The sequence below is a fragment of the Dermacentor albipictus genome, chromosome 1, assembly GCF_038994185.2.
Source record: "Dermacentor albipictus isolate Rhodes 1998 colony chromosome 1, USDA_Dalb.pri_finalv2, whole genome shotgun sequence".
Taxonomy (NCBI): Eukaryota; Metazoa; Arthropoda; class Arachnida; order Ixodida; family Ixodidae; genus Dermacentor; species Dermacentor albipictus.
In genome coordinates this window covers 480,881,139-480,897,306 of record NC_091821.1, presented here as the reverse complement: position 1 = coordinate 480,897,306, position 16,168 = coordinate 480,881,139, and the positions used below count along the sequence as shown (strand labels likewise).

The 16,168-nt window shown below is 48.7% G+C and overlaps 1 protein-coding gene across 1 annotated transcript; it reads right to left on the bottom strand.

The window, feature by feature from the left end:
- Positions 1-10,077: 10,077 nt before the first annotated feature.
- Positions 10,078-15,637, bottom strand: LOC135901441 (isocitrate dehydrogenase [NADP] cytoplasmic-like). Its single transcript, XM_065431248.1, has 2 exons — positions 15,010-15,637; positions 10,078-10,876 (listed from the first exon to the last, which is right to left on the bottom strand). The coding sequence occupies exons 1-2, from the start codon at positions 15,505-15,507 to the stop codon at positions 10,124-10,126; spliced, it is 1,251 nt and encodes a 416-aa protein (XP_065287320.1). The 5' UTR covers positions 15,508-15,637; the 3' UTR covers positions 10,078-10,123.
- Between the last annotated feature and the right edge of the window lie 531 nt (positions 15,638-16,168).

The following is a 16,168-nucleotide window of genomic DNA, read 5'->3' as shown; positions in this document are numbered from 1 at the left end:
TGTGCTACTGATAACATGACACCGTTGGTCCCATGATCGCATCTTGTAGCGGATATATTTCCTACCTAAAATGGTTCTCGTTAGCCATGGCACCCTACATATAACGTATAATGTACGTTTGCACTGTTTTCCTGCTTTAATACGTAATACTTAACAACAGCTGCTAGAAGAGAACGGCAGGTCTCATGCAAGTGTAGGATAGGATGGGAATGAACTTTATTTGTCCAACGGTTATGGCTGTTGGTACCCGGGGCTAGTCTGCCAAGGGTCTATCACCCGATCATGCAAGTATAGAAAAAAAAAACAGCTAACCGGAGCTACAAATTAAGGGAAATGTACAGAAGTTACTAAGATGAGATTCATGAAAAAATGTGCAGAATAAATTGCGAGCTCGTCGCTCGATGAGTTGTTTTGCTGCGCTTCTGGTAACAGATTGACGCGTGGAGTAGGAGCGTGCCCGCGTTTTGAACAGACGAGAATTCATGATAATGTCGTGCTGATAAAGGGTCACACATTGCATTTCAGTTAAATGAAATCATTTGGTGAAGCGGTTTTTAATGCCGTAAAATGGTTCATGTTCCGCAACGCGTTTTCCTGCATAGACAATTCCGGCTTTCTATGCAAATCAGCAAGACACGGAGAGCACCACCATGCAACCCATGTGACTGTGGATCACACTGCCTCCGAGATAGACCCACTTTTCATTACGCCACCTTTGGGCTGAGCGATGCTGCTGTATGTCTCCATGACCTGGCCAACCTTACTCATCAACAAGCCGACAGAGCAGACGCGCCAAGAGCCGGTGAAGAATCAGTAGAACATTTGTTTATTAAAAGAATTATGCCCTTTAAGGCGTGTATATTTGTTGCACTGAGGATATTTAGGTACCGTTTTTATAAATTAGATAGATTTTTTATTTCTCTCAACAAAGTACAGAAATGAGAGAGGACGGAAGGGAAAAAGCTGCCGAATGCAGCTTGAAGATCCCCTACGCCCTACAGAGCAGCAGTGTGGTGAAAAACAAAGGCAATGCGACAGGTTGCAAAGTATACACAAAAACAAAATTCAAAATCACAATACTCGTAATCTATTGCATAACTGTAATTTTACACGTAATCTATTAGATTGTCATGATTTTAAACAATCAACGCAATCAGACAATTTCTTCGCCAATTCCCATTTCACAATTCTAACGCCAACGTAGACAAAAATAAAGATAAATAGAATTCATTCAAGTCCCCTACAATGAATTGTCATACAGGTGAGCTATTCGTTCGAAGGCTCCAAAAGATTTATCAATTCCATTAAAGTTTGTATGGAAAGCAACCTAAAAGAAAAACGATTATCTTCGAGAACATTTAGGTACCTAGGCAGATCGTACGATGAAGATTGTGTACGGTATTTGGTACGACCTAACTGTAGGGTCCATGATATAGAGTAACGTACATCATATGTAGGTTAATGACGTACTAGCTGAAGCATTGTTAGCATAAGGTTATTGTTCGTTGCTGCAGCAGTTTTGTAAATGCAAAGCAGTTTGAACACATACAAGGTAGTTATTCTTAAAATATTGAACTGCCTGAAATATTCTCGGGTGTGAGCATTCCATGGTATATTAGCTATCAGTCTTATCGCACGCTTCTGTGCAATAAGAAGGCGCTGTTTATTGTGTTGTGTCGTTGTACCCCAAACTGTGTGGCAATAAATATTCATTTGGCAACGTGTGAATTCTGGAGTAGGACCTACCAATTATCGAGCTTTAGTCAAGAATGGGCACTCGCAGACTGGCACACGACGAGTAGTTAAATCAAAGAAAATATAGCACATCAAAAAAGACGCTGATTATAATGCACTATTAAGGTATCGATGTGCTTTAGAGTTGCCTTTCAGCCGAGCTTTATGTGTTCACATTCTGCGTGGGAATTCATTTTTTTTCTTTTTACGAAGAACGGAGGTGCATTTATTCGCCTCACTTCAGCGGTTAGAATACAGGGTTTGTATATGCCCGTATACATACTCGTGTAGAAGTCCGAGTTACGCACTCCCCGCAGAGACGTCAGGTACTGCTGGACGTAATCACGGTTTCACTGGTAGTGGGTTCACAATATACACTGCATGGTGTTTTAACCCACCACCTCCCAAAGTCGAAGGAAGAAGCGTTCATCGCATCTTGTCACGAAGCTGGTAGTAAACTTAGCGTATAGACGATGAGCAAAAGAGAAAAGGGTAAGAGCGGGAGCCAACGTATCGACAAGCGGGCTTGTCTTTTTCAAGGCCACAAGTCCACTTGTTGAAACGTTGGCGCCCGCTTTTACCTTGTTTTAGTTTTGTTCATGCTCTTGGATATACATCTCCCACCTACCCCTCGATTTTCGTGGACTTCATGTATAGAGCCACATATATATTTGGCAAGCCACGACTCCCGCCAGACCGTGGGGAAGATGCAAAGAAGCGTCGCTTTAAGGAAGGAAGGAAAAAGTGGAGAAGGAAGGCAGGGAGGTTAACCAGTTTAGTTTACCCGGTTTGCTACCCTACACATGGGAGCGGGATGGGGGGATGGACGAGGGGGAGAAGAGATAGAGAGCACATAACACGGCACACACATCGTTAGTTACAGTCTGTCACTCTTGCGCGGTACGTGACAACACTGTCACAGCCGCTTGTCCAAGCCCGTCTCCTTCATAAACCGAAGTAATCCCTTCGTCGCCTTCAGCTGCGATGTCTTCTTTCGGCGGCACGTGAAATCAGTTGCAACTGACAATGTTCGATTGTCAAGGTGCGCTAGAACGGACGCCATTATATTATGAACATTATATTCAGGACAGTCGCGCAGCATATGTTCCAGCGTCTCCTCGCAAAGACAGGTATTGCAGGGACCGTTGTCAGCCATTCCAATGCGAAACGAGTAAGATTTTGTGAAGGCCACTCCTAGCCATAAGCGATAAAGCAGGGTGGCCTCACTTCGGCGGAGTCCAGTTGGCATACAGAGATGCATCAAGGAGAGCAGGTCGTGTTGACGATTGCTCCGATTGGTCTGGCTGCTTGGTGTGCACCATAGATAGAGCGTGATCTCCCGTGCAAGCGCTCGAAGTCTGCTGGCTGCGTCGGAACGTGCAAGTGGTATGGCCTCTTCCTGTGTGTCTTCAAGAGCTGTCCGAGCGGCTTTATCGGCGTCTTCACTTCCTATGACGCCGCAGTGACATGGCAACCACTGAAACGTCCCGTGATGTCCTTTCTCATGTGATCTATGGCGTAGGCATCTAATATTGAGCACGAGCTGTTCGAATGGCCCGCGACGCAGAGCTGATAGCACACATTGTAGGGCTGCCTTTGAGTCACTGAAAATTGACCATTGTCGAGGTGGTTCCCGAATGACGAAACAAAGTGCAGCGTGAAGAGCAGCTAGTTCCGCAGATTTCGATGTCGTTGGGTGGTCAGTCCTAAAGCTGATGGTAATACCTCTTGCTGGGACGACCACAGCACCGGACGAACACTGGATGTTTGTGGAACCATCAGTATAAATATGTGCACTGTCCGCGTACCTCTCGTGCAGAAGAAGCAGAGACAGTTGTTTCAGCACAGGTGACGACAGCTCAGACTTTTTCCCGATCCCTGGTACGCTGAGACGGACTGTGGGGCTGACAAGACACGAAGGGGGTATCGATGGTTTAGAGGCAGCGGTGAAGCCGGAGGGAAGTTTGCCCTCGTACTTGACGATAGCTTAGATAATGAAGCTTGGTGCCTGTCTGAAGGTAGTGTTGCAAGGTGGTGATAGGGGGCGCGTGTAAAATGTCTGATATGCGTTCTCAGAGCTTCCACCGTGATGTGAGTTCCCATTGGATGGTCCCGAGCAATCGCAATAGTTGCCTCAGTTGACGTGCATCTGGGCAAACCAAGATAAACTCTGAGTGCTTGAGCTTGTGCTGCCAGCAGAACACGAATATTTGTCTTGCAGGTGTTGTTCAGTACAGGTAGACTATATCTTAAAAAAACCGAGGAACAGAGCTCTGTAGAGTCTCAGCATGGCGTCTACTGACATCCCCCACGTCTTTCCTGTCAAGTATTTAAACAACTGGGAGGTTGCTGTCAGGCGCCGTGTCATGTAGGCCGCATGCGGGCTCCAACAGAGGTCTCGGTCGATAATTACGCCATGAAATCTGTGGGTTCTGACATAGGAAATGGTCCGCCCATTGATTGAGATGACATAAGGCGTCATTAGTTTGCGAGTAAATGCAACTAGTGCGCATTTTTCTGGTGATATGCTGAGACCTTGCTTACACAGGTAGCTCGCTGTCAAACTTGCCGCTCTTTGTAGCCGCGCACGTATCTGAGGACGTGTAACTGCCGAAGTCCAGACACAGATGTCGTCTGCGTATATTGAAATCTTGGTGGTAGTTGGCAAGTATTCAGCAAGCCCAATAAGAGCGAGGTTGAATAGCGCCGGGCTGAGAGCACCGCCTTGAGGAACGCCCCTGCTGGTATAGCGTCGCGTAGTTGGGCCATCGTCAGTTAACACATAGAATGATCTTGCAGATAGATAACTTGCAATCCACAAAAATACTCGACCATCTAGACCAACCGTCACAAGAGTGTCGAGAACGCCCTCATGTAATACGTTATCGTATGCCCCTTTCACATCTAAGAATAAAGCTGCAGAAAAACATTTACGGGACCTTTCGTGCTGGACATAAGATCAACTACATTGTCGATGGAAGAGCGGTCACGTCAGAAACCAGCCATGTATTTCGGATGAATCTTGCAGTGTTCAAGGTACCATTCCAGGCGGCCAAGGATCATCCGTTCCATTATCTTTCTTACACAGCTGGCCAACGCTATTGGGCGGTAAGAGGTGAGCTCTAGCGGGGATTTGCCCTGCTTCAAGATTGGCACCAGGCGGCTGAGTTTCCATTCGTCAGGAACATTTCCCTCCTGCCATGAGGTGTTGTAGAGACTCAACAATGCTATGCGTGCGGATTCTGCGAGATAGCATAAGGCTCGGTATGATATAAAATCTGGACCCGGAGATGATGAGCGCCTGCAGAGAGCTAGTGCCACCTCGAGCTCCTCCATTGTAAAAGGAAGGCCCATGTGGCAATCACGGGAATGGGGGACGTCATCTCGGGCTGGAGGATCTGGACGTGTCGCTTGGTCTGCCATACGCGCACAGAAGTCTTCTGTGACATCGATGTCTTGCTGCCCTTGGAAAAGCGCGAGTGCCTTGAATGCAAAACGCTGTTCCGGAAGGCAACGCAGACCTTGCACCGTTTTCCAAATGTGAGACAGTGGCTTGCGGGGGTCGAGTGTCTGGCAAAACGTTGCCCAACGTTCCGACGCTAGCCTATCCATTCGACGCTGAATCTTCTTTTGCATCCTCCTGGCTGCCCTAAAGTCATGGATTGATTTTGTACGCCGATATCGACGTTCCGCCCGGCGACGAAGTGCCCGAAGTCGCTCTAATTTTATGTCGAAGTCGTTTCGCGCGTAAGAGATCGCCAGCATGCGAGTGGCGTTTCGCATCGTATTTATAATTGTTTGTTCTAACCCAGAGGGTAGACCCTCGTGGCAGGCATCTTTCATATAAGATTTGAAGTTGGCCCATTGAATCGTCCGAATGGTATTCCGTAAGCCAGATCTAGTCGACAAGCCTTTCATGTTCAGATAGGTGGGAATGTCATCACTCCCATGTGTCTCAGTATCTGGAAACCACTTCACACACCTGACGAGAGAGTCGGCGACGAAAGCAAGGTCGAGGTACCCGCCGTGGTTGCTCAGTGGCTATGGTGTTAGGCTGCAGAGCACGAGGTCACGGTATCGAATCCTGGCCACGGCGGCCGCATTTCGATGGGGGCGAAATGCGAAAACACCCGTGTACTTAGATTTAGGTGCACGTTAAAGAACCCCAGGTGGTCGAAATTTCCGGAGTCCCCCACTACGGCATGCGTCATAATCAGAAAGTGGTTTGGCACGTAAAACCCCATATATTATTATTAAGGTCGAGGCAGCTGCCGTATGTCACGCTTCGAAGGAAGGTGGGGCTACCATCGTTCAGGAGAGTAAGGCCATAATTGTGGGCGATGCTTGCCAATCTTCGTCCTCTTGCATTTGTCCCTGTATTTCCCCATGCTGGATGGTGTGCATTGAAATCTCCTATGATGACCCATGGGGCGGGACAAACACTCAAGATATCCGCAAATCTTTTGGTATCGAAATTGCAGGAAGGCGATATATACACGCCTATGAGAGTAAACAAGAGTTTGTTTTTTTAACTGTGATGCATATATACTGATTGTCGTCGTGGGGCGCAATTGGTTGCAAAACATAGGTGAGTTCACGAAGAACAAAAGCGATGATTTTGCTGCATGCACCATTTGTTGATAACATGATACATTCGCACCCTGACAGTCTGATTGGTTTCGACAAGTTGGGCTCACAAATCACGATGAGTGGAAACACATAGGTGTACACATACTGACAGAAATCTGAAATTCGTGATTTTAGCCCTCTGGCGTTGCACTGGATGACGGACGCTGCCTTGACTTCTTTTAGGAAGGATGGGGTATGGGTAGCCATCTTTCTAGTTGAGGGATTCAAGCATTGGGCTTAAGGCGTCCAGCACTTTAATTGCGCTTCGAGCAGACGGTGTCCCCATGTCAACTAAAATCGTTCGGATGGCCTCCATGAGGGAACGTAGCACCGAGATGACTTGACGATCTGTTTTAGGTGAATCATCAATAACCGGAGAAGGCTCCAGTGGGGCCGTGACCTTCTGAGGTTCCTTAGCAAGGGAGCGGCTCGGTAGCGTAGGCCATTCCTCTAAAGAAAGACTTATCTGATTCCCTCGTGGAAGTGGTGGGCCCTTTCGCGGCGCGACTAAGTGTTACCGTAGTGGAGCGGGTACTATCGCTTCGCGCATGCGCCTTCTTTGAAGACGTACGATGGTGCCGACGTCGACGCCGACGCCGGAATACTTCGACTGCCTCCCTGTGGGCCGAATTGTCTCTGGCCATTTGCTTCAGAACCGCGCGCTCCCCCTTGATGCGGGGACATTCTTTTCACGAGGCTGCGTGAGGGCCGCTACAGTTGGCGCACTTCAGAACTGTGGCACCACAGGTCTCTTCTGCATGAGGTTCAGCGCAACGGGGACACAGTAGCGAGTTGGGACGCACGCCCTTGACGTGTCCTAGCCTGAAGCACTGATGGCATTGAAGCAGTTTCTTGATGAATGGTCGAACCAGATGTCGGAAATGTCCGACTTTAACGTGGGATGGTATACAATCCTCCTTGAAAATTACTTTTACGCAGCGCGTATTCCCAAGACGGCGCACTTGCGTAATGATCGTGGCCTCGTATGCCGGCTTGATGAGGCTAGGTAAAGCATCATTGGGAATGGCAATGTCAATGTCGTAAATTACACCGGCTATCGATGTGTCGTCGATCGGGATGAAGGGCGCATTTTGATTCCGCCTATAGCTCCGTGATTTCTTGAAGTTTTCCAAGCGCACTCACGTTGTACACGTCTATAGTGAGTATATTCTTGCGTGGATTTATTCTTGTGTCTTTGATTTGATCCGGCACCGCACATTCCAGAAAAATGGATAGGCCATGCCTGTTCAGCAACCGTAGGTTGCTTGACGGTTCTTCCGGCATAAAGATGATGACGTGTGCCCAGCGCGCAGGCCTTGACTTCATAGTCGTAGTGCTCGCAGGAGTTGACGGCGCTGTGTTGGCGATCTTTCTCTTCGCCCTCTTACTCCGGACCAGTATGAAGCCGTTGTCGGATGAGTCGTCTTCCGACATAGAGTACAGCTCGGTGTCCTCGGTGTCCCTGGGGGAGCCAACTCGCTTCCTTGCCGTTGACGGCCGTGATGACTTCTGGCCAGGCGGGCCTCTGGCATGTTCCGCGTCCATGGCCGCAAGACGGGGAGGTGAGGCACCCCGAAAGGCGAATATTTCACCAAAAATTCAGAGAGCACAGGAACAAGTGTTCTGTCAAAAAGACACTTCGTCGTCTTCTATTATGCTATTAGCATTATTTGCCTGCTTCCTGCGTTTTGATTCCACCTGTGGTGGTGGTGGTGGTGGTAAACTTTATTGAAAGGGGGGAGGGGGATCGGGATGGGGGATCGGGTCGAGGGATCGGGCTCAAGTGGTATCCTATCTATCTAGCCTCTTGCGCCTGCCCAGTGATCCGAGTTGCCTAACAGCTTGGGCCATTACACTTGTGTTCATTGTCGTGGTGCCGTCATGGTCAGCCCATCGTCGTGATTTCACCTTTGTTATGTTACTTTAATTATGTCGTAGTCGTCAAGCCTTCTACGCCGACCCACCGGGCCAAGTTGTCTAATATCTTCGACCACTAGGTATGTGCTGGTGGCCGTGGTTCCGTCGTGGTGGTTCCATCGTTCTCATTTCAGCTTTGTCACCTGTATCTCGCCATGCCGGCGTCGCACACTCTCTACGCCGACCCAGTGGCCAAAGATGTCTAATAGCTTGGAGGTGGTGATGCTGTCGTAGTGGTTGCAACATCGTCATTCCAGCTTCATCAATCGCATGTCGTCATACTGTCGTCGTCACCCCATCGTCGCTGGACCATCGTCGACATTTAGACTTCGTGATACAGACGTCGTTACGCCATTCTCGTCATACACTCGTCATCATCCGATTCTTGTCGTACCATCGCCATGCCATCGCCGTCATTCCGTGGTCGTAATACAGTCGTCGTCATGCATTTGTCGTCGCACCGTGATCATGAGGCCGTCGCGGTCGTTCTATCCTCTTAATTCTAACTTCGTCATCCAATTTTCGTCATGCGGCCGTCTTTACGTAGTCATCGTCATACAACTGTCGTCGATTCAGTAACGTCATTTATGATCGTCCTGCCTTCGTCGCCGTAATGCCTTCTTCTTTCTATCGACTTTAATCCTGCTTCGGCTTTTAGCGTAATTATGCCGCCGTTGCCATACCGTCGTCACCATGCTGTACTCATCGTGCATTTATAGTAATTTCAGCTTCATCTTTCGGTTGTCATCATACTGTCGTCATACACTCGCCGTCATCCAATAGTCGTCCGGTCGGTATGGTCACGCTGCGTGGTTATACTAACGTCATGTCATCATACCATTTTCGTCATACGGCTTTTGTCTTTCTGTCGGAGTCACTTTCTTTGCCACTCCATATACGTTAGTGCGTCGGCATCATAAAGTCGTCGTCATGCCACCTTCAAGCATTATTATGGTATGCGAGTACTTTATCAACATGGAAAGATACTGTATTCTGCCACATATAACTACCCTTGTTAGACTTTACCTCGGAAATACGGTGTCGCCACATCCCTCTAATGCTACTCGCATTACCATCTAAAGTCATCGTAAGAGGAGCACTGCCGTAATATTGCTTAATTAGGCATGCGTTAAAAATTAGAACTAGCTGCTTCCTAACGAGAAGGTGTACAAATGAAAATGAAAGCATAAACTTAAGGTGCGCAATAAAATAGTCTATGTTGAGCACACAAGCGTTAAGCTTGCGGTTCCGTACCTGTTTAAAAGTATTGGAATACACGGTTGTTTTCATATATATAGGTCAAGACGTAACTCGTTTGCATGAACAGTCAATTTTGATGTACTTGTTGTATCGTAAAATTAGGAATAGCCGGGCGAGTTGGTGTATCGGTGACTACATGCAACAGAACATGGATTTGTTTGCGTTCATTGACTACAGGCACAAAGGTGCCCGCAAAGTGTCCAAGGACCGATTCAAATAGCACTTGGATAGATACGCTACGCTCCAATCTCGTCACCACACGGCTCCGCGCTGAACTGGCCCGGGCGACTGAGGCAAAAATGTACAGCGACATATAGAAGAGCCGACCCTACACTCCAACGGGACTAAGACCAAGGAACAAGATTTCGTAATTACCCGCAAACAACGCGTATAAACTTCTACCCTTCGTGTGTCAGTTTTTGTAGTAGGTAACATGTTAGGCGGTAGACTTCGTCAACAACAGCGCCGGCATGTTGAATCTACAGTGAATGCTGAATCGCGTGCGATGCAAACAAAAGCTCGACCAAGTCGTTGAGCAATCGCACTATTTTATTGTTCTATAGATTTCTTAAGGGATGCGCGGCTACTGTGGTCCTTCCGTGAACAGCTCCTTGAACCTAACGTCCAGCTGCTGCGCCAGCTTGTCCACGAATTCGAAGGTGTTGAGGTAGTCCCTCCGGTCGACCTTGCCGAACCCCTTGACGCACGACGCCAGGTCCTTGGTCATGAAGCCCGACTCGACCGTGTCGAGGCACACCCGCTCCAGACACCTGGCGAACGCGATGAGCTTGGCGTCGCCGTCGAGCTTTCCCCGGTGCGCGAGCCCCTTGGTCCAGGTGTACACCGAGGACAGCGCGTTGGTGGAGGTCTCCAGCCCCGCGGTGTGGCGCCGGTAGTGCTTGGTGACGGTGCCGTGCGCCGCCTCGGTCATCGTCGTCTTGTTGTCGGGGCAGATGAGCACGCTCGTCATGAGCCCCAGCGAGCCGAAGCCCTGCGCGACGAAGTCCGACTGGATGTCGCCGTCGTAGTTCTTGCAGGCCCACACGAAGCCGCCCTCCATGCGCAGCGAGCGCGCCACCATGTCGTCCATGAGCCGGTGCTGGAAGAAGATGCCCTTCTCCATGTAGCGGCTCTTGTACTTCTTCTGGTAGAGCAGCTCGAATATGCCCTTGAAGCGGCCGTCGTACTTCTTCATGATGGTCTCCTTGGTGCTCAGGAACAGCGGGTAGCCGCGCTGCAGCGCGAACTGGAAGCAGCAGTACGCGAACTCGGTGATGGAGCGGTCCGTGTTGCACATGGCCGCCGCCACTCCCAGCGTGTCGTCGAAGTCGTAAATCTGTTGCGAATACAAAGGACGTCCGGTTGTAACGTAGGCCTATTTCAAATGAGCGAAAAGACTGATTTGAAGCATCTATCACGTGTACGCACGTTCCGGTGATTTATATTTGGCGGAGCAAAAGCTTTTTATAAGAAGCAATGATTCATCGGTGACACACACTACGAGCCCACCATCGCATTGACAAAATCACATCGAATAACATGAGCACGTTATGAGAAACAGTTATTCGAAATATTTACGCATGCAATATATTTGTGGTAATTTTTGCACCATATGCTCTTACACACCTTTGGTACTTTATTTGAGTAGTATTCTGTAGGAGCGCTAATAAAACTAGAAAGACAGCTACAACACCAATAAAAAGTCAGTAATTTAGTGTATACAAATGATATCTTTGTCATAATTAGAGAGCTTGGATACAATAGTTAGGGCGCGGACTCGTCCAAGTGGTGAAGCATATCAAATTTGCTGACATGCAGAAAGAAGTGTTCGAGGAGCGGAATCTGCTAGGCCTCGACAGCGCGCGGGCGGCCCGATAAAGTCACGGTCTGGCGCGGACTAACTGATGCGAACACGCACGACGCGTCATCTGTCGAGCTGCGACGATAACTGCGTTTACATGTTCTTCTATAGACACAAATAGCGATATCGTCACATATATTGAAAATTCTCCCCTATTTCATTCTGGAACGTCAATAAATATTAATGGCGAACATTTTAGCCGCAGCTATTTATCAATAATGTCCTAATTACATGCCGCACTGGGCTTGAAACGAGCTACTAGTAGTAATCACGGAGCAGACGACGTCTGCCGACGCCGTCACAGTTCGCTCGCTCGAATTAGCTCGCCAGCGGGATACAGAAGTAGGCATAGTGGAAACCGCGCAGTTTTTTTTTTCAGCGTCCTACGGATCTTCAGACACTTGAAGCGATTTCGTAGGAGTAAGCGCTTCCCAGCAATGGTCATTAACGATGCTTGCAATCATCTAGGGCGCGACGGGGAATAAGTTACAAGAACAGTCTAAATGTGAACTAATGGCATACAGGGTAAGTGCTGTCATTGGCTGGAACAAATCATATTCAATGTATCGATCTCGCGTTTAAAAAAAAGGCATGCATTATGGATATCGTGTTTTAAAAAATAAATCACAGAGGTAATTGTTCTTTAAGTGAAGCATTTCTTTCTGCTAATTTTTCAAGGCATCTGGAGCCGGCGAAGAGACGCAACGTGCGTAATAGACTAGTGGTAAATCGCAACTGAAGGGCCTTGAACCGGTGAGCCTTATCAGAGAGCGCACTGCGCGCGTTCTCCTTTTTGGCGAGCCGACTAACGACAGAGGGCGCGTCGGCGCCGTGCATGACGACATGACTTTATTGGGACGCCCGAGCGAGCGCTGTTTCGCTTCCTCAGTAATTATTGCTCCGTGGTTGCAGAACGGATGAAAAGAACTTGCTGATGTATCATGTGATCTACTTTAGTGGAATCGGATTTTTCAAATTGAATATATATGATGCGATGACGCTTTCTTCACTATTCCTTCTTTCAGCACTGCGGGCAATAGGTTGCCGAACAGCCCGTCGTTGCCTGTTGCTAATTAACTAATATTCGTTATCTAAATTTGCAATTACTGCTTTTAACACCAATGCTGCAATGCAAGTATTGGAGGAAGACGTCACAAGAAGGGAAATCAATTTACGCGATTTTAAAGAAGTCATAATTTAAGATACTCGTCGACAAAAGATGGGCCTTTCACACTCACTCCAATACCGAAACTTGGCACACAATGAGCAACCAGAGAAGTGCCCGCCTGACGCTTTCCGCCTCGTTTGGTTTCTTTACGTCAACGAATTGACCGCTTATGCGGGCGTCTTATGAAGATAAGAGAAGAGTTAAGAGTGAGATAAAACGAAGATAAGACATATGTCGCTTGCGTCACAAACGAACGATGGCGGATTCAACGCCTCAGAAGGACATCACAGCGAGCTACGTCGAGGCAGCACCGTGAGTACCGTGCCCGGGGCATTAGGTCCTTGCGGGTCCCCGTTTCAGTGGTAAAGCGAAAAAGGCATTTTTCTCGGCGAATATGCGATACCTCCTTTCTCGCGCTTGCGCGTCCATTGTGCGCATGCACGAATTGCGCGAGAGCCGTGGTGACTTTTACTCCTCGAACGCTGCCCTTTCTTAGGTACTAGTCGAACGTAGGAGAATGAGCTTAGCTCCGTTTGTCCCTAGCCGAGCTGCACTTCGCGGGAAAGGATAAATACTCAGGATTCAGCGAGCGCTTCGTTCGGCTTTTGTGGCGCCGCACCGACGCATTCGACTAGTCAATAAGGGGCCTGTGGTGGAATTCTCTCGTTCAGCTTTTACATGCGTAAGCGTTTATTTTCCTACTCAACGACTAAACCCGTCCGTACTTCTGTCACGTGCAACGATCGCTTCAAGGGAGAGCCCGCAGCAGCGAGCGAATGGACATTCGTGCTGTCTCGCGCTTCAACGCGAACTAAGTGGCGAGAGCACAGCGCACACGAAGCTATCAGCACTGCACGCACTCTGTCCTCATCGCAGGTAGCTTTCAGCATAGGGCCCATGCGGCCACGCCATACGCGGCCACCGTCGGAGCGCAGTTGATCACAATGGATAATGGTTCACATCGAGAGCAGGCAGTGTCTTCGACCACGTCTATGCACGAGGTCTATCAACGAGACACTGTTCAATAACGTCACGTACTACAGCACGCATCGGCCAATGCTTATCTTCCAAACGCGCTATCATATAACATGAGTGAACATTGCTACTGCTCGCGACCTCTTCATGTCATGCCGGCATCAGGCAAAATTTCGGTGTTGTCATGACTCTTTCGTATTGTTTGTCGCCATTATACCAAAGACATCAGCATAAGATGACGAAACAGCATTTGATTTGTAGCACATGCTTACACCTCACATAGGAAACTCTGCACGCAATATTTTTGTCTCTTTTTAGGTTCCGCATCATTATATCTTTTTTACATTTCTACACTGCCGTTTGTTATGCTACGTTTCGCCACTAGGCTTTACCTGTTTTCCCTATGTTTCGCCATCACGCCTTGGGTTTCTGCCAAGGGGGGCGAAGCGCCCTGGCACAAAGCGCGAGGGCTGACGGTTTAGGCAGGTGCCGCGTTCGATGCAGCATACCAATAAATTAGCACGCGTTATTGCTGCAAATTCGTTTAGTGTGAAAAATTGTCAATTGCGCGTTATACGGACTTTCATGTTCATGGCTGTGCCGCGCATACGCAGAGCGGGCCCATGTGGCACGTACTGATCCTGCCACCCATGACCGCACCACTGATTGAGCGCTGAAGATGCACTGTGAAACGGCAAACGTCATGTTACGAGCCCCAGTGACACGGACCAACCATTGACGACCGAACAACTGACACTTCGCAAATACAGACCCTTTGTCGGCTATTATAATGCCGTCTGGACGGAAGTTTGGCATGCCGACGAAGCAAAATGCGTTGTCGTCCTTAGTATTCACGCAAACCCATATATTGAGGCGCAACATGCACAGGCAATATTCCCCAGCCAAAAGTCTCTCATTTTCTGTTTCGACACATTTTGGGTTCACGCAAGCGAGGGAAGGAAGCTTTCGTGACGAATATCTCAATATGACACACCGTATTTAAAACCTTTTAAATTACGTGTGCTTCAAACTGCATCCTCCTCCAATACCATCTTTGCAATTAAGCTTTAAAGCTATTATTGCCAATGTAATTGTCCAACCTTATTTAATTCGCGAAGGAACCGTAATTGCCACTCGATCATCTGAACTACTCGAACTAATTCTGAGCTACTCCAACTCCATCTCTTCTCACCAATTTCTACTCGGGCATGCTTAAAGAGTGAATAGTAAAGAAAGCGTTATCGGCACCAATTCAACGGTATTTAAAAAAATGTCTTTCCGTTAAGATAGATCACCTAGTATATCTACGAGAACACGTGGGAACAGCACGAAAAGACGGACCAGATTAGATCCAGCAAGTGCACTCGTGCAGTCTAATCTTATTCGGTCTTTTTGTCCTGTTCCCATGTGCTGTCGTACCTACGTGTCCGTACATTTGCTACGTATGCAATCTGCCGGCGCTTACGTCAAGGTGGTAGGGGGCTCCGATGGTGGGCGAGTAGTTGACCTGGAGCGTGCCGGGTCCGGGGACCACGAAGTCCTTGCAGTTGTACTGGTCGCCGAACGCGTGGCGCGCGATGATGATGGGCTTGCGCCACTGCTTCACGAGCGGCGGGATGTTGCGGCACACGATGGGCTCCCGGAAGACGGCGCCGCCGAGGGCGTTGCGGATGGCGGCGTTGGGCGACATCCACATGCGCTTCAGGTGGTACTTCTCGAGGACGTCCTTCTCGGCCGTGATGGTGGCGCACTTGACGCCCACGTTGTGCGTCTTCAGCGCCTCGGTGGCCTCCAGGGTGACCGTGTCGTTGGTCTGGTTGCGATGCTCGATCGACAGGTCGAACACCCTCAGGTCAGCGTCCACGTACGGCACGATGAGCTTCTCGCGGACCAGGTCCCAGACGACGCGCGCCATGTCGTCGCCCCGCATCTCGACCACGGGCCCGCACTTGAGCTTCTCCATGGGGCGCGAGGGACAGCCGGTCGTATAGCGGCGGGGCTGGATCGATGCTCGCCGGGCAGAGAAATCGGCAGCCTGCTGCAAAAACGAGCGCGTTCGTCTCGCGGAAGATCGTGCTCGCCTCCACGAGCTGACCGTGCCGCCGATGATTATGGTGATGACAAATAGCCACACTGGAAGATTGGCGAAGAATTCTGTGCTGAAACATTTACTTAAGCTTTTAGAGGAGAACATAATCGATTAAGAAAAGGAAAAAAAACACACAAAGACAAGCTAATAATGAAAGAACACTGAAAAAGTTATTCGTTTAGTTGATTGTGTGTAACCGCAAACGGCATCAAACTCCTCCATGTGACTGAAACCAATAACTGACGTATCGAAAGGTAGTGTTATTTCTGATGATAACATTAGCCCTAATTTAGCGAGTGGAATTTCTAGAAGTATTTTCCCTAACAATTTCTATCGGCAACATTACAAAAAACAGTGATCTAGGAATTCTGCTTCTCGTCAGTATAGACACAGGGGTGATAACATCGGACCGTTCCTGTGTAAATTTATGTTTAGTGGAGGGACAGGGCAGCGTAATCTTGTGATCACCAGTTCTGATGGTTTCGGTGGACACCACTACGTTTTCCATAGAAATTTTTGGTTCTGAAATTCAGTT